The sequence below is a fragment of the Cucurbita pepo genome, chromosome LG03 (assembly GCF_002806865.2).
Source record: "Cucurbita pepo subsp. pepo cultivar mu-cu-16 chromosome LG03, ASM280686v2, whole genome shotgun sequence".
Taxonomy (NCBI): domain Eukaryota; kingdom Viridiplantae; phylum Streptophyta; class Magnoliopsida; order Cucurbitales; family Cucurbitaceae; genus Cucurbita; species Cucurbita pepo.
Genome location: NC_036640.1, coordinates 11348379 through 11368379, shown reverse-complemented (window position 1 = coordinate 11368379; position 20001 = coordinate 11348379). Strand labels below are relative to the sequence as shown.

General features: G+C 38.6%; 3 protein-coding genes across 4 annotated transcripts; 2 read left to right on the top strand and 1 right to left on the bottom strand.

The window, feature by feature from the left end:
* Nucleotides 1–3713: 3713 nt before the first annotated feature.
* On the bottom strand, nucleotides 3714–9355 carry LOC111789667 (BTB/POZ and MATH domain-containing protein 2-like). 2 transcript variants are annotated; one of them, XM_023670307.1, is made up of 5 exons: nucleotides 9247–9355; nucleotides 8642–9109; nucleotides 6521–6869; nucleotides 5811–6087; nucleotides 3714–4107 (listed from the first exon to the last, which is right to left on the bottom strand). In XM_023670307.1, exons 2-5 carry the CDS (start codon nucleotides 9058–9060, stop codon nucleotides 3926–3928), a joined length of 1227 nt encoding a protein of 408 aa, XP_023526075.1. In that variant the 5' UTR covers nucleotides 9061–9109; nucleotides 9247–9355; the 3' UTR covers nucleotides 3714–3925. The 2 variants fall into 2 exon arrangements, with proteins under 2 accessions (XP_023526075.1, XP_023526076.1); XM_023670308.1 differs by having other exon boundaries at nucleotides 4015–4118; nucleotides 8642–9349.
* A 1454-nt stretch (nucleotides 9356–10809) lies between these two features.
* Nucleotides 10810–13638, top strand: LOC111789669 (guanylate kinase 3, chloroplastic). The gene is made up of 2 exons (XM_023670310.1): nucleotides 10810–11855; nucleotides 13316–13638. Exon 1 carries the CDS (start codon nucleotides 10954–10956, stop codon nucleotides 11824–11826), a length of 873 nt encoding a protein of 290 aa, XP_023526078.1. The 5' UTR covers nucleotides 10810–10953; the 3' UTR covers nucleotides 11827–11855; nucleotides 13316–13638.
* Nucleotides 13639–15623: 1985 nt separating this feature from the next.
* LOC111789665 lies at nucleotides 15624–19172 on the top strand. Its single transcript, XM_023670304.1, has 2 exons — nucleotides 15624–18106; nucleotides 18627–19172. The coding sequence occupies exons 1-2, from the start codon at nucleotides 16058–16060 to the stop codon at nucleotides 19050–19052; spliced, it is 2475 nt and encodes an 824-aa protein (XP_023526072.1). The 5' UTR covers nucleotides 15624–16057; the 3' UTR covers nucleotides 19053–19172.
* Nucleotides 19173–20001: the final 829 nt, after the last annotated feature.

Below are 20001 nucleotides of genomic sequence, written 5' to 3'. Positions count from 1 at the left end.
TATAATATTCCCAATTAAAAATTAAGAAATTATTTTTTTTAATATATATATATATATTTATTTATTTATTTATTTATTGGTATTTAAAAAAATGGGTGGGGGCTAGTTGTTTTTGGCAAAAGCAGTGGGCAAAAACAAATTTTCATTTATAGTGGTTTAGGATGCTCCTGTTTTTGTTTATTTTAATTAATCTGATTTTAGTGAAGAGACATTAGTTATTAATTTAATTAATATACATATTAATATAAATATTAAACCCTCACTAATCACATAAAAATTAAAATAAAAACCATTTTTAATATAGATGTTAACGAATTTTTTTATGAAAATGTTTTGTTATTATTCGCACGTTTTCTAGTACATGCTCGAGAAATCACCCCGTATAGGAGGATTGCTTCAAGCTAAATGAGTTAAAAAGTTTGACCGTTCTTTTAAACATTTTTTAACCATCGTATCTTTAAAAGCACGAGTATCTGTTAATCGCCTATCCGTAGGGGAAGCAACATAGGTGGCAGGAACTTACTAGGGTTGTGATACCAATTTGAAGAGCATTCGTTTACCTCTCTTTAAAGGGTCGAGGGCTGCCAGTCCTGGAGGTACACACTAACATCGTCATTCCAACCTGATACGAATCCCTACCTCCCACAACCGACCCATCATTTCTCAAGCTGACTTTTTAGGTGAGCATAGGTAGATTACCTCTCTTTACAGGGTTGAGAGTTGCCAGTCCTAGAGGTACCACACTAACAGCATCATTCCAACCTGATACGGATCCCTACCTCCCACAACCGACTCATCATTTCTCAAGCTGATTTTTTAGGCGAGCACAGGTGGATTAACTCTCTTTACAGGGTCGAGAGTTGCTAGTCCTAGAGGTACCACACTAACAACGTCATTCCAACTTGATACGAATCCCTACCTCCCACAACCGACCCATCATTTCTCAAGCTGATTTTTAGGCAAGCACAAGTGGATTACCTCTCTTTATAGGGTCGAGAGCTGCCGTCCCAGAGGTACCACACTAACAGCGTCATTCCAACCTGATATGAATCCCTACCTACCACAACCAACCCATCATTTCTCAAGCTGATTTTTTAGGCGAGCACAAGTGGATTACCTCTCTTTACAGGGTCGAGAGCTGCCAGTTCTAGAAGTACCACACTAACAGTGTCATTCCAATCTGATACGAATCTCTACCTCCCACAACTGACCCATCATTTCTCAAGCTGATTTTTTAGGCGACCACAGGTAGATTACCTCTCTTTACAGGGTTGAGAGTTGTCTTAAAGGTACCACACTAACAACGTCATTTCAACCTGATACGAATCCCTACCTCCCACAACCGACCCATCATTTCTCAAACTGATTTTTTAGGCGAGCACAGGTACAGACAGAAACAAAAGCAGACCCGTTATCACTTTTATTCGAATAATATCTCAATTTCCATCTTTTACTCGAGCGTCGAAACTTTTTAAAATTATTTTGTGGATTTCCAATTTTGTTGAGTGACAGAAAGTTGAGAGAGGCATCTTGGAACCGAACAAAAATATTTAAATGTAAAGTCCCACAAATTTGATTGACAATTAATATTTTAAATAATTTATATATTCATAATACTTTATTCTCTTTGCACTATAACATTAGTAGAAACCACATTAGATTCGATAATTAGTTTGTAATCCTTAATTATTTACATATAATTAATAAACTAATCTTAATTATAATGAACAATTAAAATTTAGTTCTTGTGGACCCCACCATTCTTTAATGGAAACATCATTTAACAAGAACTGTCTTTTCTTTCTTTTTTAGTGATATTTCTTATTCTTTTCCAGCTTTAAACAAGCTTAGTGGGTCACTTTGATTAAATGATTGAATAATTATCTCAATATCATATACTAAAAAAATTATAATCTTTGACCTATAGTTTTAACCATATAATAAAATAAATATGAAAACATGAAAATGAAAATGGGATGAGCACGTGCGATGGGCCCAGTAATGATTAGGAAATGAAATTATTTAACATTATCTTATACCACTAATAATCATAATCCTTGCTACCAACTTACTTTAGTCAAACATATAATTAAAGCCATTATATTCATAGATGTTGGATTTTTTTTTTTATCCCAATATTAGGTGGAAATCCTATTTATATAAACTTTTGTTACTAATGATATCAGAGCTAGACACCGAATGGTATGTAAGCGACGTAATGTAACAACCCAGATTCACCGCTAGCAGGACATCACAATCCACCCCCGGGGCCAGCGTTCTCGCTGACACTCTTTCCTTCCTCCAATCGATGTGGGACCACTCCCAAATCCACCCCCCTTTAAGGCCCAGCGTCCGGTGTCTGGCTCTGATACCATTTGTAACAGCTCAGATCCACCACTAGCAGATATTGTCCTCTTTGGGCTTGCCCTTTCGGACTTTCCCTCAAAGCTTTAAAATGCGTCTACTAAGGGAAGGGGAAGGTTTCCAGACCTTTATAAATGGTGGTTTGTTCTCCTCCCCAACCAATGTGGGATATGACACGTAACGAGCTGAAGCAGACCATATAATAATTTTAAATTTTGGGATGGGATCGAGTGGGGTTTTGATATTGATGAAGGCATTTAAAGGGGGTTTGAAATTGAATGGCCAAGTGGGTTCGAATCATTTGAGAAATGATGGTTTGCACTCTTATAAAGTTTTTTTTTTTTTTTTTTTTAGAAATAATTATGATAATCAATAATGATATGAGTTTAAAAGACATATATGAAATTAAATATATTATACACTTGACTTTATAGTATAATAAATAAATGTCGCCGACGATCTAGCCACACATATAATCTAGTTCATGTGCACTTTTGAACGTCTCTTTCCTATTCTAAGTGTGACCTTATTTTTATTCAAAGGACATTTCTTTCTTTTTTTAAAAAAAAAATATTTAATATTTTAGAGTGTTCGAACTCAGTTACACAATATTAAGACTATCAAATGTGGTTTGGGTTCGTTCGTATACTCCTTTACTTGGGTGTTGTTAGACGAACACAACTCTCCACAATGGTATGATATTGTCCACCTTGAGCATAAGCTCTGGTGGCTTTGCTTTGGGTTTCCCCAAAAGGGTTCATACCAATGGAGAGAGTATTCTTTGTTTATAAACCCATGATCATTCCCTAAATTAGCCGATGTGAGATTTTCATCATCCAACAAGTGTCACACGTATCAAGAGAGATGACTACCCAACCTTATAATATAGGATTATCGAGAAATTCGTTAGATTTTAATATCTTAAATAGGTGACCACGTTCCTTTCAGTCGTTGACATTCTTAGAGAATTTTAAGAATAATGTTAATTTGAAATTTGATTTTTTTATTTTTAAAATAAAAAAAGATAGACCATATTATATTTACTTGTTATATATATATATATATATATATATATATATATATATATATATAANTGTAACAGTCACAATTGTATTGTTGAAACTTGCTTGAACATGAATAACGCCCTTTGGTATTTTACGCGTACTTTTACGTGAGCTAATACGTCCATTTCTACGTGAACCGATTCTTGCTATGGGTTTTAACTTTAACTATATATATATATAACAGCTCAAGTTCACCACGAGCAGATAAATGTGTATAGTGTTTGGCCCACCGACTCGGAGTTAGGTGCTTTTTTTTTTTTTTTTTTTTTTCCTTGTTGTTCNGGGGGCTTCCAAGACCACAGACTTGGCCAATGTTACTTCATTTGACTTAAACAAAGCATCAACAAAATAGGAACACTAATTTATAATTCATACAAGAATAGAGAGAGAGCATGAATTGAATACATGAAAAAGAAAAAAAAATTGTGTAATCCTAATAGGCCAATGGTTTCCCTTGCCATTTGCTGCTTCCCATCGTTCATCGTTCATCGTTCGGGTCAATATAACCTTTGCTTCACACGTCTTCCATTCAGATCGCTGCCATCTAAAAAGGTCATATTCCCGAATCCAGAAGCGAGGACGTTGTGCTCGGTCACTCTTGCCACATATTGCAGTAGCTCAGTAAGAACAGCTGGGCAGCTTTCCTTGAGATAATCGAATCCGTCCGATTGCATCACGGCTGCAAAGTTACTAAAATTCTTTTAGACTTGTGATGTTTGTAACCAAATCTTTGTTGAAAAAGGTTTATGAACATTAACAGACTATCAGCATCTCACAAAATAGAAAGGACGTTGAATGAATCATGAGCCACAGCATGTGATCATTGTTCTAAACACAAGGTTACGTTTTGTAGTCCAATGCTATTAGAAACCAAATCTTTGTTGAAAAAGGCAAGCACGCTTGCCACAAGATTTGCCCTTCCCCCATAGGGAGAACTCATAAGCACCTCCTCCAACAACCAGCTACCATCCTCGCGGGATGATCCGCTACTGAACCGGAACCTTCTTGCTTTTACTCATGAACCAGATTGAGCTCCGGATCAAGGGTCCTAACCGAGTCCGACTGACCTTCTTTGGCTGGCCCCCGCCTTATTCGCCTCGTAACTTCAGGCTCATAGCTTCACTCCTGAACCTATCCTCTCCAACTCTCAAGCTCCACTCATCCCAAACAAGGTTATCCTACAACAAATGCTCAAGGTCCTCCCCATGTCTTCTGCGGAGAATGCGCCATTGCCGAAGCAAATCAAAGGAAGAATGCCTTTGGATATGATCCAAGGTGTTCACACACCAATATAAAAACCTGCATGCAAGCACCTTAACCTNAAGACCAGGGCCCTTTATCATGACTTTTGCTCGTTACATACCTTAATCTGCTACTGTCCGAATAGCATTTCCTACTGCGGTTTGAGCAACAAAGGGTGTTCCTCTTCTTGGAACTTTGAATCCACAAGTACTAGCAGAGGACCAAGAAATTATCCGACCCCGTACATCTGTAAGAGTCACAATTGTATTGTTGAAACTTGCTTGAACATGAATAACGNAGAAGGGAAAGGCAAAATAAGGAAGAATGTATGAACTCGGCCAAGTAGTTGAGGTTTATCTTCCTCTAGTCCTTCACTTTCGTTAGGTTTCTAAAGGCCTCTGTCTGACAAAGAAGCAAAATGTTGGGTCTTTGTTCTATCCCACATAACATTCAGGCGTGCCCTAGGAGAAGATTAAGATGCTTGCATGGCAGGTTTTACATGAGAACGTGAATACCGTTCATTCCCGAAGGCATTATTCCTTCGTTTCGTGTTTGCAATGGTACATTATCTGCAAAAGAGGCATTGGAAGGGGACCCTTGAGCACTTATTATGGGATAGCTAGTTTGCTCAATTTCTTCGGAATCGTCTGAGAACCTTGATTGGCGTGAGTAGAGCTTGAGATAGGGACGGTAGCTCCTTGTTGGAGGTGCTTATGAGTTCTTCCCTTTGGGAGAAGAGCAAAGTCCAAAATATCAACAAAATGTTTGAAATAAACAATGCTACACAATGAAACCTTCAATCATCTCCAATCATCTCCAAAACATCCATATACCTGTCACCTGACCTTAATCCAACTCCATCACTTCAAACAATCCAGCCCACAGAACTAGCTGGCATGTCTATATTTGCAGATAAATATTGGTCACAATACCATGCCGGGAGCCCAGCTCAACAGCAAATAGAAAAAAAGGACTAACCCAACAGCCTATATCATTTGACAGTAAGTCTAAGAGATTTTCAGTTTATGCTAAATTGACAACCACATTTTACTCGTCTCAACAGCTATGGAGGCTAAGAAGCAGAGAGGAGAAACCAAAGAGCATGAACGGTAAGAATCGAGTCCAGTTTCATGGGCATACCTTTTAAATTTTCAGGCATGGCTATAAATCTGAGGCATGCAGCTTTTAATTGGAAACAATGGTGCTGCTCTGCTAAAGCTAAAGTAGTCGCCACAGTGTTTATGGCGATGTCTTCACAGAGTTTAGCCTCACAAAGCAATTTAAGCCTGTCTAATGCATAACGATCTGCAGCTGCAAGAAGATGTTGAGCCATCAAAGTTGATGCCCACCTAGAGTTAGCACCAACAAGCTCAAGCATGTCCGGTAAATTGTCCCAGTACATGAAATGAAGTAATGCCTGCAGATTCCAATAATAAAAAGAAACGAATAAAAAAGAAATTCAGAGTTATGCAATATACTTTATCCAAAGTTCTTCCCTTCCCTTCCCCCATCGGCAGTGGTAACGTTTTACATTAACAGTTTACAAGGATTCGGCACACATTATAGGGGTGAAGTTTGCCCCTAAAAGAAACTATCGTGCTACGCAGGTAAAGGTTCTTTGAATCCCCGATTACAGCTCTTGAGAGTTGGTTCAGAAAAAAGATTATAAATTATAAATGAAGTTCATTCCATAAGGCTCCTATCACCCTATATTGAAATAAAGCATTTATTGCTCGCTGAGAAGTGTAGTGCATGGAATTTAGCACAATAACATGCTTGAGGCTCTGCATGTGACTAAATGCACCTATCTGCCTGTGTATGTGAGAGATAGAGTGAGAAAGAAAGAGAACCTTAAATACAGGAGCCTCAATGTCCTCAACCTTAATGCATCGAGTATCCTTATCCTTCAATGGGCCAAAAAGTTGTGCCCTGAATACAGGTGAACGTGCTGCAATGACCAATTTGTGTGCTGCAAATATTTCACCATCTACTTCAAAATTAACATCCGCACACTTACGACTTTCCAAAAGCTTCCCAAATTGCTGACCGATGTCAGAGGGAGGTGCTGTTATAGAATAGATTTTAGGCCCCTCCGTTTGTGATTTAACAACCCCAACAACACATTTAAATGAGAGGCAATCATCTTTAAGGTAATCTGACGACTCCAGAACCGTTCTTTTGAAATAACGTTTATAACCCCTGCAAATTCACGAGTGATATCCCCCTTTTCAGCCTTCATACTATCGTGCAATTGAACATTCATATCAACATAAAACGTGCAATTGAAGGGACCTAAGAATATAGTACAGATCGAACGTAACACAATGGAAAGATGAGAGAGAATTCCCAAATCCACAAACATATTTTCATCCACCAAACTCAATAAATAAATAAGGCATAGATGACTGACATAGTCTAAATGAAACATTTAGATCCACAAATAATCCATTGGACTCATTAGATAGAGATATGGTCCTACCAGAAATAAAAACCAACTAACATCCATAAAGAACATTAAATCCATAAACCATCTAAACCAGCTAGTCTACAAACATACTATGCTGAACCTTCCCCGAAACATAGCACTACATTCTATATCTACCACCTTTAGAACATAGATTGCATTTCATTCTCCATTTCGTGGCAGAAGGGTGAATGTGCTATGTTGTGGAGCTTTGGGTCAAGAGAAACAACAAAATCTTCAAAAGGCGTGAGAGTTCTTGCGATGTTTGGTCTCTTGTTAGATTCTATCTGGACTTCGGTTTCTAGGCTTTTTCGTAATTATTTGCTTGACTTATTTATCTTGATAGGAGCCTGTTCTTGTAGTTTGGCTTCTAATTCGTGGTTCCTTCATTTTTTACTCAATGAAAGTTAAGTTTTCACATTAACTTTTTTAAAAAAAAAAACCTATATCTGCCACCGTCATATATTGAAGGATGATACTTCTTTGTGGTTGGAAAGTCTATACATGAAGACCGTTAGCAAATGAAGCAAAACAATATTTCTAGTAGTTTGGCTGAAAGGATGGTTGTCTCGATATCTCATTTCTTCTATGATAACCATGAGCGTGCAGGTTCACGTACATCCTTGGTCCTAGCCTAATTCCTCAATAAAACCCTATGGCAGTTAGATTTTAACATTCTAAGTAGGTACCATGACTTAAAAGGTATCTAGGTTCCCAACTTGCCTCTTTAACTACTAAGCCAAACAAACAACAATCGACGGTAGCGAATCAATCCCTCAGGTTCCTTTTCTTCAAAGTCCATGATGTGATCAATTGGCATCATCAAGGCTGATAATTAGCCCAATCTCTTTTACTAAAATTTGTAAGTAAAAATACATAGGATGCTCGAATCCTTCGCATGGATGATGATCAATGGGAAAATCAATTCTAGTGATACCATCCAAAGGGTCATGCTCCTCTAGCTTACAACCTCAATGGTACATTCTTTGCAAGTAGTGGAATCATTTGTTAATTCATTGTTCTTCTTTTTCTCCTGGCATCCAACGGTTTCCAGTCAAAGTCGCATGCTAGCACGCCCTTAAGGGATACTAAGAAAAAGGCTCACCTGTTGCTAATCAAGAATTGGAAGATAAAGAGGAACAGGAATTCTCAAGAACAACTTTCTTAAGTCTTGATAGTTTTGAAATTTAACCAACACCTTGCACTACTTCACGTTTCACTACGGATCCTCTTCGTGCAGCCTCCCACTAATCTTACATCTTCAGCAATTGAAGATTAACTGAAGTGTTCTATATGGTTTTATCAGCTCCACCTATTTTCATCGTTGTTGGTGATAGTCCAAGTGTAGAGCCTTAGAATCAACTCAGTCAACATTACTCATTTTATATCTCAATCGAAGCTGTTTTGATACTTCCACAGCTTACAAGCGGATGATCAGAATTATGAACAATTTGAGCAAATAAGCATTCATTCAAGAACAATTCAAATGAATAAGCAAAATAATTACCACATGCTTCCACGATACTTGAGGGTGTACGGACCGCTCTCCAGCCTCCTTTCAAAATGGCTATGAACCTTATGATTCCCCTTTCCACTTTGATCGAAAAGCGTCAATTCAAAAAGAGCCCTAACATCGGCGCCATCGCTGACAAGCGCTATGAAAATAGAGACGTAAGCCGCGTTGTCCTCCATACTCTTACCATCGGGATAGAAATAGATAGCCCACTCGTACCCACCGACGACAAACGTATCCGATGTAATGTATTTCCCAATTCCCATACCTTTGTTGAGGGAATACCCATTGATCTTGAAATCATGCGAAACATTAACGGTCTCGAATCGAGCGGTAGAGGAAGTCACCGGCGGAGGATGAGAAGAATTCAAAGAGGCTTTAGAGGATTCCCTAAACGGTTTAATTGTGCCCATCAACCAAGAGCTTAAGAACAACCGATCTTCTGAAATTTTGGATTACACCCTGAACCAAAAAGGCAGAATTGAAATAGTGGGTTAGGTTAAAACTTTGAATCGAAGATGGGTTTTGAAAATTTGAAGCGAAAATCAGCGGCAACGATCATGAATTTGGGTGGCGGGAGCGTTTGAAGAAACTCTTACGCTGAAGGGGAAGAGGTATGAATGGAGAATCAAGAATCAGGTGGACGACGATGAACCTGGAAAGTTCAATTCAATGTCCAAACACGGAAATGCAAGATGGAGCTTTGGCTTTAATAAACATCAGAATCTACAATGAAGTTTCTCGATTAACACATGATTAATTAATTTAATCATTGTTTTGTTTTTCATTAATTAATAGTTGATCCTCGGTTTTTATCTCCCCCTTCCGTTCTTACCAAATAATTGAAGGTGAGTGATCAGATGACATCAGCAAAGGTCTCATACTCGTCTGAGCCTCTTGAGTATCTCATCATCGTGTGGCTTATAAACGTGACTATTGAATTATATTCATAAAAGTTCCAATTTTCGACTTATGATTCGAGTAGACCTCGTAATTCTAAGAGGTTTTAGCTCTTGAACATTTCTCGTAGAAGACTTCATCGTTGTGTGACTTATCAATGTGATTATTGAGGTTCCAATTTTCGATCTATGACTCGAATATACCTCTTATTCTAAAAGGCTCGGGCTCCTAAACCTCCCCCACGAGAGGGCTCATCATCGTGTGGCTTATAAATATGACTATTAAGTTATACTCACATTAGCTATTAAGGATCCAATTTTCAACTTATGACTCGAGTAGACCTCCTAATTTTAAGAGACTTTGTCTCTTAAACATCTCTCACGAAAGGGCTGATGTGACCCATAAATATGGTTAGACCTATAAGAGCTTATAAATGTGATAATAATTGAATTTTCAAACTCGAAAATCTCTCTCTTGTCATACGACTGAAATCCTGATTATGATTAATTAATTAATTATATATAATTGTCTTAGATTATTTCTAAGATTTACCTATTATTGATGTGATGTGAGGGAAGTTCGGACAATAATTAAAATGTTTAAAAGACCTTTTCAAATTTAAAAGTGTAATAAATTATTATAGTAATTAAAAATAAAATTGTAGATCACATCTAACTTATACCTATTATATTAATTTTTAAAGATATAATGAAAATCTGGCTTCACATGTCAGTGTCGAACCCAAATTTAGCTTTACCCAATATCAAAAAAGTGATCGATAAGTGGTTAAACAATAGTAGGGAATTAGTTCTATTAGTTTAAGAGTTGACGACATGATTGGGGCTTCATTTTGATATCAAATTCATGCATAAAGAGTCTGTATCTTAAATTATTAATAAGAGTGTTCATATGACCGAAGACCCTGATCAACTTGGACTACTCTACCTAAATTGTGAAGGTTTGAGTTCAGATGAATTTTTAAAAAATAAAAAAATTCGAATCCGTTTACTGGTTGACATTTTTTTTTGTTGTCGAGTCAGCCTAATGACCTAAAAACAGAGTTTCAATCTATCCCTATTTTAAAATTATTAAAAAAAATTAAGAATATTTAATGTTTGTAACTAAAATTAATGATTGGTGTGACTTGTAAATGTCTAATATTTAAATTTTATAAAAAATAAAAACAACTGAACAACCAAACTCTGACACCAACATTTAATAATAATTAAAAAAAAAACAGTTTAACAGTCGCAATACGGTCGGGCACTTCAGAAGCTGAAAATTTGTATAGCAATTTCAGCGGTGATTCAATTTTTTTTTCAATTCTGAGAGCGAAATTCCGTTTCCCAGAGCTGTTCAAGTGTGAATTGAATCGGATACTGACTGTTCTTCCCGTTCTTCTCGCCATGTCTTCCAGATTCTTCGGCGCCTCTCTTTCCCGCTCTTCAACGCTCCACCCAAAATTCCACAACCCTAATTCCCTTCCCAATTTCCCCAAATCCAAACCCATTCAATCATTCCCTCTAACCCCACGATTGTTCTCCTCCCTTTCCGAAATGGGCGATGCCCGAAGACCGATTTCCGCTACCATTCCCCCGCCCGACAAAGTCGACCGATCGGAATTGCTTCGATCCCTCGAGTTTTCGCTTGGTTCTTCGTTTAGCTCGGAGCCATTGGTGCCGAATCCGAGCCCCTTAATTATCGTGATCAGTGGCCCTAGTGGTGTGGGTAAGGACGCTGTGATTAAACGATTGAGAGAGGTCCGAGAAGGGCTCCATTTCGTCGTCACAGCAACAAGCCGACCGATCCGACCTGGTGAAGTAGATGGGAAAGACTATTATTTCGTCTCTAAGGAAGAGTTTCTCGCCTTGATCGAGAGGAACGAGCTTCTGGAATACGCGTTAGTATATGGAGATTACAAGGGCATTCCCAAAAGGCAAATCCGGGACTTCATGGCCAAAGGGTATGATATTGTGTTGAGAGTTGACATTCAAGGGGCTGAGACATTGAGGAAAATTCTTGGGAATTCTGCTGTTTTTGTGTTTTTAATGGCGGAGAATGAACTTAAACTAGTGGAGAGGTTGATCAATAGGAAGACGGAGACGAAAGAATCATTGATGGTGAGAGTTGCAACAGCTAGAGAGGAAGTCAAGCATGTTAACAACTTTGATTATGTGGTTGTGAATGCAGAAGGGAAGCTGGAGAGTGCTGTTAAGCTGGTGGAATCCATTATTGATGCCGAGAAAGCAAAGGTCTGGCAGAGAAATGCTGTCGTTTAGATTGAGATTTTGAGACATCATTTTGCAAGGTATCATTTACTTCAAAGTTCTGTTCTGAGATGCATTTATTTCTTAGGAAAGTAGCTATACAGATTGAGAAGGAATAGACTTATACATACTCTGTTTATAACTCTAGCTTCCTTTTTGGAAGTATCTATTGCTTGATGGTATAGTATTGCCTTGATTCCACTGAAGCTTGCATAGTTTTTGTTATGGATTCTATCCCAGAAGCCTTGTATTAGTGTAGAAGTTTTCATTATTTATGTATCCAAGACTCCCGGGTGCCACCAAAGGGGGTGGATTGGGGAGTCCCACATCGATTGGAGATGGGAACGAGTGATAGCGAGGACGCTGGCCCCAAAAGATGATGGATTGTGAGATCCCACGTCAGTTGGGGAGGAGAGCGAAGCACTCTTTGAAAGGGTGTAGAAACCTCTCCCTAGCAAACGCGTTTTAAAAATCTTGCCTACAGAAGCTGTTGGTATGAAAATGGAAGGAAATTCATTGAATATGTTTGAACCTAGAGCTCTAGTGGAGGAGTATCAGTGGGATGGTTGATCTTGCTTTTTGGCCAAAACTGACTTTGTACTAACCTAATGATTTAAGAACATTTGAAAATCAACATTGCCAACTGAATGGAGTATACCAACCACTAAACTAATTTTCGTTTTGAATTTCATGAAACTGATCCAACTAACATGTATTGCTCAGAGCTAGACACCGAACGGTGTGCTAGCAAAGAGCTGGGCTCCAAAGGGGGTGGATTGTGAGATCCCACGTCGGTTGGGGAGGAGAACGAAACATTCTTTATAAGAGTGTGAAAACCTCTCCCATACAGATGCGTTTTAAAACTATGAGGTTGACGACTATATGTAACGAGCTAAAGCGGACAATATCTTCTAGCGTTGAGCTTGGGCTGTTACAAATGGCATCAAAACCAGATACCGAGTGGTATGCCAGCGAGGATGCTGGGCCCCCAAGGGGGATAAATATGATATCCCACATCAATTGGAGAGGAGAACGGAACATTCCTTATAAAGGTGTGGAAACCTCTCCCCTAACAGATGCGTTTTAAAACCGTGAGGCTGACGGCGATACATAACGAGCCAAAGTGGACAACATCTATTAGCGATGGGCTTGGGCTTGGACTTGGGCTGATTACAGCTCAAATCAACTGAACTACCTAGATTCGTTCATTTTTTTCGGTTTCAGCTTGTGCTCCTACTTTTGGCTCTAATGTTATGTATGTTCATCATTAGACCAGAAAACTCAAGCTAACCTATTATAGTCTAAACAGTCGTTTTTATCGTCTTTTCAAACAATAAAAACAACGCACAGGAGAGACGGTCCTCCGAAATGGAGTATGTACACCCTCCAGCTCTCATGAACTGGAGGGACATCGGCATCCAAACCTTATATAACTGGATTGGACTCTTCTGGGTACCATTTTGCATATGTCTTGACTTACAGTCATCATCATCTCCTGTAGGTGTGATTATCCTCACTTGAAAAAGGCGAAGGCTGATTTCAACTGCATACGTCGGGTCTTGCTCGTACCGACATTCACAGTTTTATTTTTCATTCTAATACCCAAACGAAGGTTGAACTCGAACCTTTATGAAGTTCAGATTTGTCTTGGCAGTTGAACAATAATCTCAGGCAGCATAGAGAGGACTCGCTGCTCCAGGAAGGTGTGCATTTATCAGTCTACCATGGTAATGCTGATAAACTTTACACGTCCAACATGGCTTTGTAGCTATTATGATCCTAACTGAAATGACAATAAAGTTCTACCTTTCTGGGGCTTCTGTACTGTTTCTGTCATATTTTGGGTGAAAGATGATGCATGTTTGAGTGTATTAGTCGAAGTGCGTGGAAATTGGACTAGGTAGGTACTCGCACGATATTAAAAGAAAGGCTGAAGACTGTATCTTGGGGACTGTTTTCTTCTCGTTTAACCTGGTATTCAAGGTAAGTTGTGGAGACGGACGGTGTACCAGCGAGGACGTTGGGCCCTCAAGGGAGATGATTGTGAAATCCCACATCTGTTGGAGAGGGAACAAAATATTTCTTATAAAGGTGCGAAAATCTCTCTCTAATAGACGTGTTTTAAAACCATGAGGCTCACGACTATACGTAACGGGCTAAAGTGAACAATATTTGTTGGTCGTGTGCTTGGACCGATATGATTTGCATTACTTAATTTAGAAACTTTTGACCTTCTTCTAGAAAGCTATTGTCATTTGGAGGTACGATTACAAGATTCTTCATTCAGACGAGGAAATCTTCTTTTTTCCACGTTACCCATCATGTATTGCTGTATTGAGTTAACGTTCCCATTATGGAATTTGGCTTCCAAACAATTTCATCCTTTTGAGGTCTGAACTGAATAAACATCATCTTCGAAGGTAAAACAACTAAAATTTTGTTAGTCGGGAACAAGTTAAGATATATATCTTCAACTAGAAGATTACATGTTTGAATCTCTACTCTTCTATATTATGAAACTTTTTAGAAATCATGGATGAAGAGGAAATTTCATACATTGTCTCGTCGCTACGATTTACCATCTATCATCTTAGCTAAAGTAAAAATTTACGTTATCCTCAACTTATCTAGGATGGAGACTTGCACATTACTTTTGTAACAGTCTAAGTCCACCGTCAGCAGATATTGTTTTATTTGGGTTTTTCTTTGTTTTATTTGGGTTTTTCTTTTCGAGCTTCCCCTCAAGGTTTTTAAAACGTGTCTTTTAGGAAAAGATTTCTACACCCTTATAGAGAATGGTTCGTTCCCCTCTCCAATCGGTATGAGATCTCACAACTTAACTTAAAAAAATTATTTACAACTCGAGATATCTGATAAGAACCTAACGATTCGATTTGCATGACGTTTTGGGTAGAGGAAGTTGTTAAGTAAGGTGCTTAGAAGAAGGGTTCTTATAACGTAAAACTAAAGAGAGAAATAATTTAAATTTAATTAAGATGCGCTTAAATATGGGGTTTTCCCACAAGCTTGCATTTTCATGCTTGTACTCCAAGGCTTTGGGATACGCCTGAGTTTCAAAATTCCTTCTTTGCTTGGCTCTTATTTCTTCCTTTAACTTCACACAAAATAACTCTATTTCCACACTATTCCTTCTTCTATATTTTAGGTCTAACTGATTTATTCGTTCATCAACTCGAAATTGAGACGTGTCGGAGAGTTTCTGGATTGGGTATGTTTATGAGAAGGTGTTCGGGTTTAAATTCTATTTTGGTCTATCAATTTTTAAAACGTCTATTTCAATTACAGAACTTCAAATAATATTGATAAACCGTTTCATATTAATATGTAGAGATTTAAGACATGATTTTGAAATTTGAATTCCTACACGAAAAGTAAGTGTGAGGTCTCATAATTGGAGAGAGGAACGAAACATTTCTTACAGATGTGTAGAAACCGCTCCCTACTATACGCATTTTAAAACCGTGAGGCTAACAATAATACATAACGGGACAAAGCGGACAATATCTGTTAGCAGTGGGCTTGGACGGTTACAAATGGTATTAGAGCAGAGTGGTGTGCGAGGCACACTGGGGCCCAAGAGGGATGGATTGTGAGGTCTCACTCGGTTGGAGAGGGGAACAAATCATTTCTCATAAGGGTGTGAAAACATCTTCCTCGTAGACGCGTTTTAAAACTGTGAGACTAATGAGAATACGTAAAAGGCCAAAACAGACCATATCTTCTAATACTGGATTTGAGCTATTTCAGTAATTTCAAAATTATTCCCAAAAAAAAGACTCGAGAAAGTCTCCAAAAAGTAGTATTGGCAAAAAAGGCACTTGCTTTGTGAATGAACTCAAAAAGTCAATACGTGGAATGACCCATTAGACTATGAATGAGGAAATTGCTTTGATCAGACTTCATCAGTAAGCATTCAAAATCTACACAAAGAAAACATAGAAGAAAGGGTTAAGAAGTTCTCGACCTTTTGGATGAAGGAACTCGTCTCTACTTGCTCCACGTTAAAGGGTGTTTGTTTTTCTCCAAGAACTCAAAGAACTTCTGAGTAAATCCACAGAAAGAGAAGCCACTTCACGTTACTCCTTCCATTTCCAAAACAAGCCGTGCCCACTAAGCTTTCATTGCATATAAAATCACCAGACTTCATCCATAGCTCAAACAGAAACAGCATCTCAAGTTTTATCTCACAAAAATCTTCGGCTTGGTGATCGACTTGAAGAACATGGATGGTGGGAAGTCTCCCGCAGGTGATCGGAACGACGTTCGTTTGCAGATATCAGAAACTGGCAGTGGGAACACAATGTTTGAGCCGAGGGCCAATATCACGATGAGAGAAAGTAGTAATGTGGACTTTGCATCACCAATGAAACCTGCAGTCCGTGCACCGGAGAAGAAGCTGACGCTTTTTGCTCTCCGGTTGGCGGTACTTGAGAAAGCGGCGACAGGGCTGGGAACTCTTGGGTTCATCTGGGCAACTGTGGTTCTTCTTGGTGGTTTTGCTATAACATTAGATAAAACTGACTTTTGGTTCATCACTATTATTCTGTTGATTGAAGGAACTCGAATATTCAGCCGGAGTCATGAGCTAGAATGGCAGCACCAAGCAACATGGTCGATTGCTGATGCTGGTTTAAACAGCTTTCGGGCATTGAGGACCAGCTCCCACTTCCTGGTTGAAAAGATCAAAGCAACTTTCAAGTCAGTTATTGCATTAGGAAAGCAAAGTCGAGGTCGAGATATAAGAGGAATTTCAAATGCTAGCAACCGAGGAATGTCGGAGCAGTCGAAGATACCAACTCGGCAATGGAGCACATCAGATGTTCCTCTTTTGCCATATGCTCAATGGGTTTTCCTGTCAAAAAACATCAGTAAACTTCTCTATTGGCTTCAGCTTATATCTGCAACAGCTTGTGTGGTGCTCTCGCTAATGAAATTGATCAAGCACAACTATGGCAATATAGCAAAGGGAGACACGGACAAGAGGAACAGGCGCGCTGCTCTCAGCATCTTCTATGGCTTGGCATTGGCAGAAGCTTTGTTGTTTTTAATAGAAAAGGCTTACTGGGAATGGAAGGTTATCTTCAGGAAGGTATTGGAAAAGGTGAATAAAGAATGTGAATTGGGTCCTTCCGGCATGATCTCAACGAAAAGATTCTTTTACGACGCATATTCAAGATGTGTCAACGGAAGTATTTTCGATGGCCTGAAAATGGATATGGTCTCTTTTGCAATGGAGCTCCTAGATTCAAGTTTTCCTGATGAGCAGCTCATCGGAGTGAGAATTCTTCGACGGTTTTCGATGAACCAGAGATTTTCTGATGACACACTTGAAAAGATAGGGGTGAATCTTGCTGTTATAGAAAGATTAGTGGAGATGTTGAACTGGAAAGACCCACAAGAAGAAGAGATCAGGCTATCAGCAGCTGAAATACTGTCAAAACTAGCAGGAAAAAAGCAGAATTCATTAAGAGTTGCTGGGATACCTGGCGCCATGGAGTCGATATCATCTTTACTCCACAACAGTCGAAGCTCCCACGTTTCGGCAGATGAAATAAGCGAAAAGAAGATAATCCACGACCGTGCGAACTATGCATTCTGGACATTCAATCACTTGGGACTTGTCATTCTAAAAAAACTTGCACGAGACCACGATAACTGTGGTAAGATTGGAAACACAAGAGGCCTCCTGCCGAAAATCATAGATTTCACTCACGCAGACGAAAGGCTATTGAAAGACGAACACGTTGCACCATCACAGATTCAAACAGTCAAAAGATCACTGCAAGTAGTGAAGATGCTGGCAAGCACGACAGGCACGACAGGAAAATTTCTCCGGAATGAGATAGCTGAGATAGTTTTTACAATCAGCAACATCAGGGATGTACTGCGGTACGGCGATAAACATCCATCACTTCAGCAACTAGGCATTGAAATCTTAACCAGTTTGGCGCTGGACGAGGATACAACCGAGAGAATCGGTGGTACTGGTGGCATTCTAAAGGAACTGTTCAGAATTTTCTTCAACAAAGAGATAGCAGAGACTCACAACCATGCAAGGATAGCGGCTGGAGAAGCACTGGCAATGCTTGCATTGGATAGCCAAAGCAACTGTAATCGAATTCTGAAGCTGGAGGTGCTGGAAAACCTGGTATCAACTTTGGAGATTCCGTTGCTTCGCGTGAACGCTGCACGAATATTGAGAAATCTGTGCATTTACAGTGGCGCAGAAGGTTTCAACAAGCTCAGGGGAGTTGCAGCTGCAGCTTCAACAGTAAGTAATCAAAATCAAACGCTTCCTTTTCTATTAATAACAACCAAATACATTTCTTTGACACTTGAGTTAATGAAACTAGTGCAAGGAAGAACAAATATTATCATACTTTTCTTCACATATGCATATATTGCATTAAAAGCTTGCTATAAATACATACAAACAAAGTTGACTGATACTTTTTTTTTTTTTTTGATTCAGAAGAACTTTACATCTTCAGAATTGGTTTATACAGAAAAGGAATTTTTACACCATTCAAGTGATTATTAACTAGATTTGTTCATATAATCCATATCAAGGTTTTAGGTTATCTCTAGGGGATGTGAAGTTTTTTGTTTGTATCTTAATTTGTGTAAATTATGTCTGGCTTATAGATTATGATTTGAAAAACTAGATTCAAAAGCCTGAAATTAGTCACATATAAGGGCATTTCTAGATATAATTTCCTGTTTATCATAGCGCGTTAATCTGAATTTAGCTTCTGTTTAATCCTTATCTCAATCCTCATCTTCGATTTCAGGTGGTTCGGGCAATCAAATCAGAAGAACAGAAACTACAGGAAGTAATGATCGGACTATCAGCACAAATTTTGAAATTCACAACATCCTACGAAGCCGCCATCACATTCGAGAGGGCCGGCACGACGCAGGCCGAATTGGCGGCGACATTGGTACAGATTCTAAAGAGGCATAAAAATCCACCAACTAAAACGCCGCAGATTCGGCGATTCGTAATAGAAATGGCGATTTGGATGATGAGGGAAAAAACAGAGAACATACATTTCTTCGAGGAATTAGGGATGGCGAAGGAACTGGAGGCCGTCTTGGAAACCACTTCGGAGATTGAAAGCTTCAACATCTTCTCCGGCACCGTCGGGCTGAGCCGCCACCGCATCACGATGCATTCGCTCGCTCAAACCGCATTGGGTCTCTTGGGAAGATGGTGATTTGCATCGTTCATCTGGAAAAAATGGCGTTAATTGGCGCCATAAATTCTCTCCATAATTCTTTCTTAAAAAAAAAAAAAAAAAAACCGTGATGTTTTTTCTTTTGGTTGATTCTTTTTTCTAATAATTCTTTGCCACTTTTTTTTTTCTTTTTAGTTCATCATGTTAAATTATCAAAAACATTCCTAAATCATTGTTATCATTTTTCTTTATGAACTGTATATATAATCATTTATGAATTTTGAGCCGTTCAAATTGTGTATGTATTGAAAAATTCTAGATTAAATTATACATGATTATGTTCATACGCTTTTGAAAAGTTTCATTTTTGTTCTTGAATTTTGAAATTATTTTAAAGAAATATCTTTTCCATTCAAATAAATATGAAAAAACTACAAAATTAAAGAGTAAAATGTTGAGAATTATTGGGAGTGAGTGAGAACGTTGGCTAATTTAGAGAATGATCATGAGTTTATAAGTGAGGAATACTATTGGTAGGAGACATTTTGGGAAAGCCCAGAGCAAAGCCATGAGATTTTAGGAGCAACTTTTAATTTATTATGAGCCCAAAAGATGAGTCGTGATTCCTAATATTAAAGCCATGTCCTAAACTTAGCCATGTCAATAGAATCTGGCGTAGTCAAAAGTGACTAAAGTGTCGAATAAATGATGTACTTTGTTCGAGGAGTTTCAAAGGAAGGAGTCAAGCCTCGATTAAGGAGAGGTTATTCGAGAGCTCCATAAGCCTCCTAGAATTCGGTGTAGTCAAAAGTGACTAAAGTGTCGAACAAAATGTGTACTTTGTTCAAGGGCTCCAAAGAAAGGAGTCGAGCCTCAAGGGAGGCTTTTGAAGCTTATAGTGTAATTTGTTCGAGAGGAGGATTGTTGAGGATTATTGAGAGTGAGTCCCGGGCTAATTTAGGAAATTATCATAGGTTTAGAAGTAAGA

What these genes read in the sequence shown, in the direction of transcription:
- LOC111789667 (XM_023670307.1), bottom strand. Translation starts at nt 9,060, where the DNA reads ATGGGCACAATTAAACCGTTTAGGGAATCCTCTAAAGCCTCTTTGAAT. An exon ending in AAGTATCGTGGAAGCATGTG is followed by an intron (nt 6,870 to 8,641) that starts GTAATTATTTTG and finishes GTGAATTTGCAG; the next exon opens with GGGTTATAAACGTTATTTCA. An exon ending in CATGCCTGAAAATTTAAAAG is followed by an intron (nt 4,108 to 5,810) that starts GTATGCCCATGA and finishes GTAACTTTGCAG; the next exon opens with CCGTGATGCAATCGGACGGA.
- LOC111789669 (XM_023670310.1), top strand. Translation starts at nt 10,954, where the DNA reads ATGTCTTCCAGATTCTTCGGCGCCTCTCTTTCCCGCTCTTCAACGCTC.
- LOC111789665 (XM_023670304.1), top strand. Translation starts at nt 16,058, where the DNA reads ATGGATGGTGGGAAGTCTCCCGCAGGTGATCGGAACGACGTTCGTTTG. An exon ending in TTGCAGCTGCAGCTTCAACA is followed by an intron (nt 18,107 to 18,626) that starts GTAAGTAATCAA and finishes CTTCGATTTCAG; the next exon opens with GTGGTTCGGGCAATCAAATC.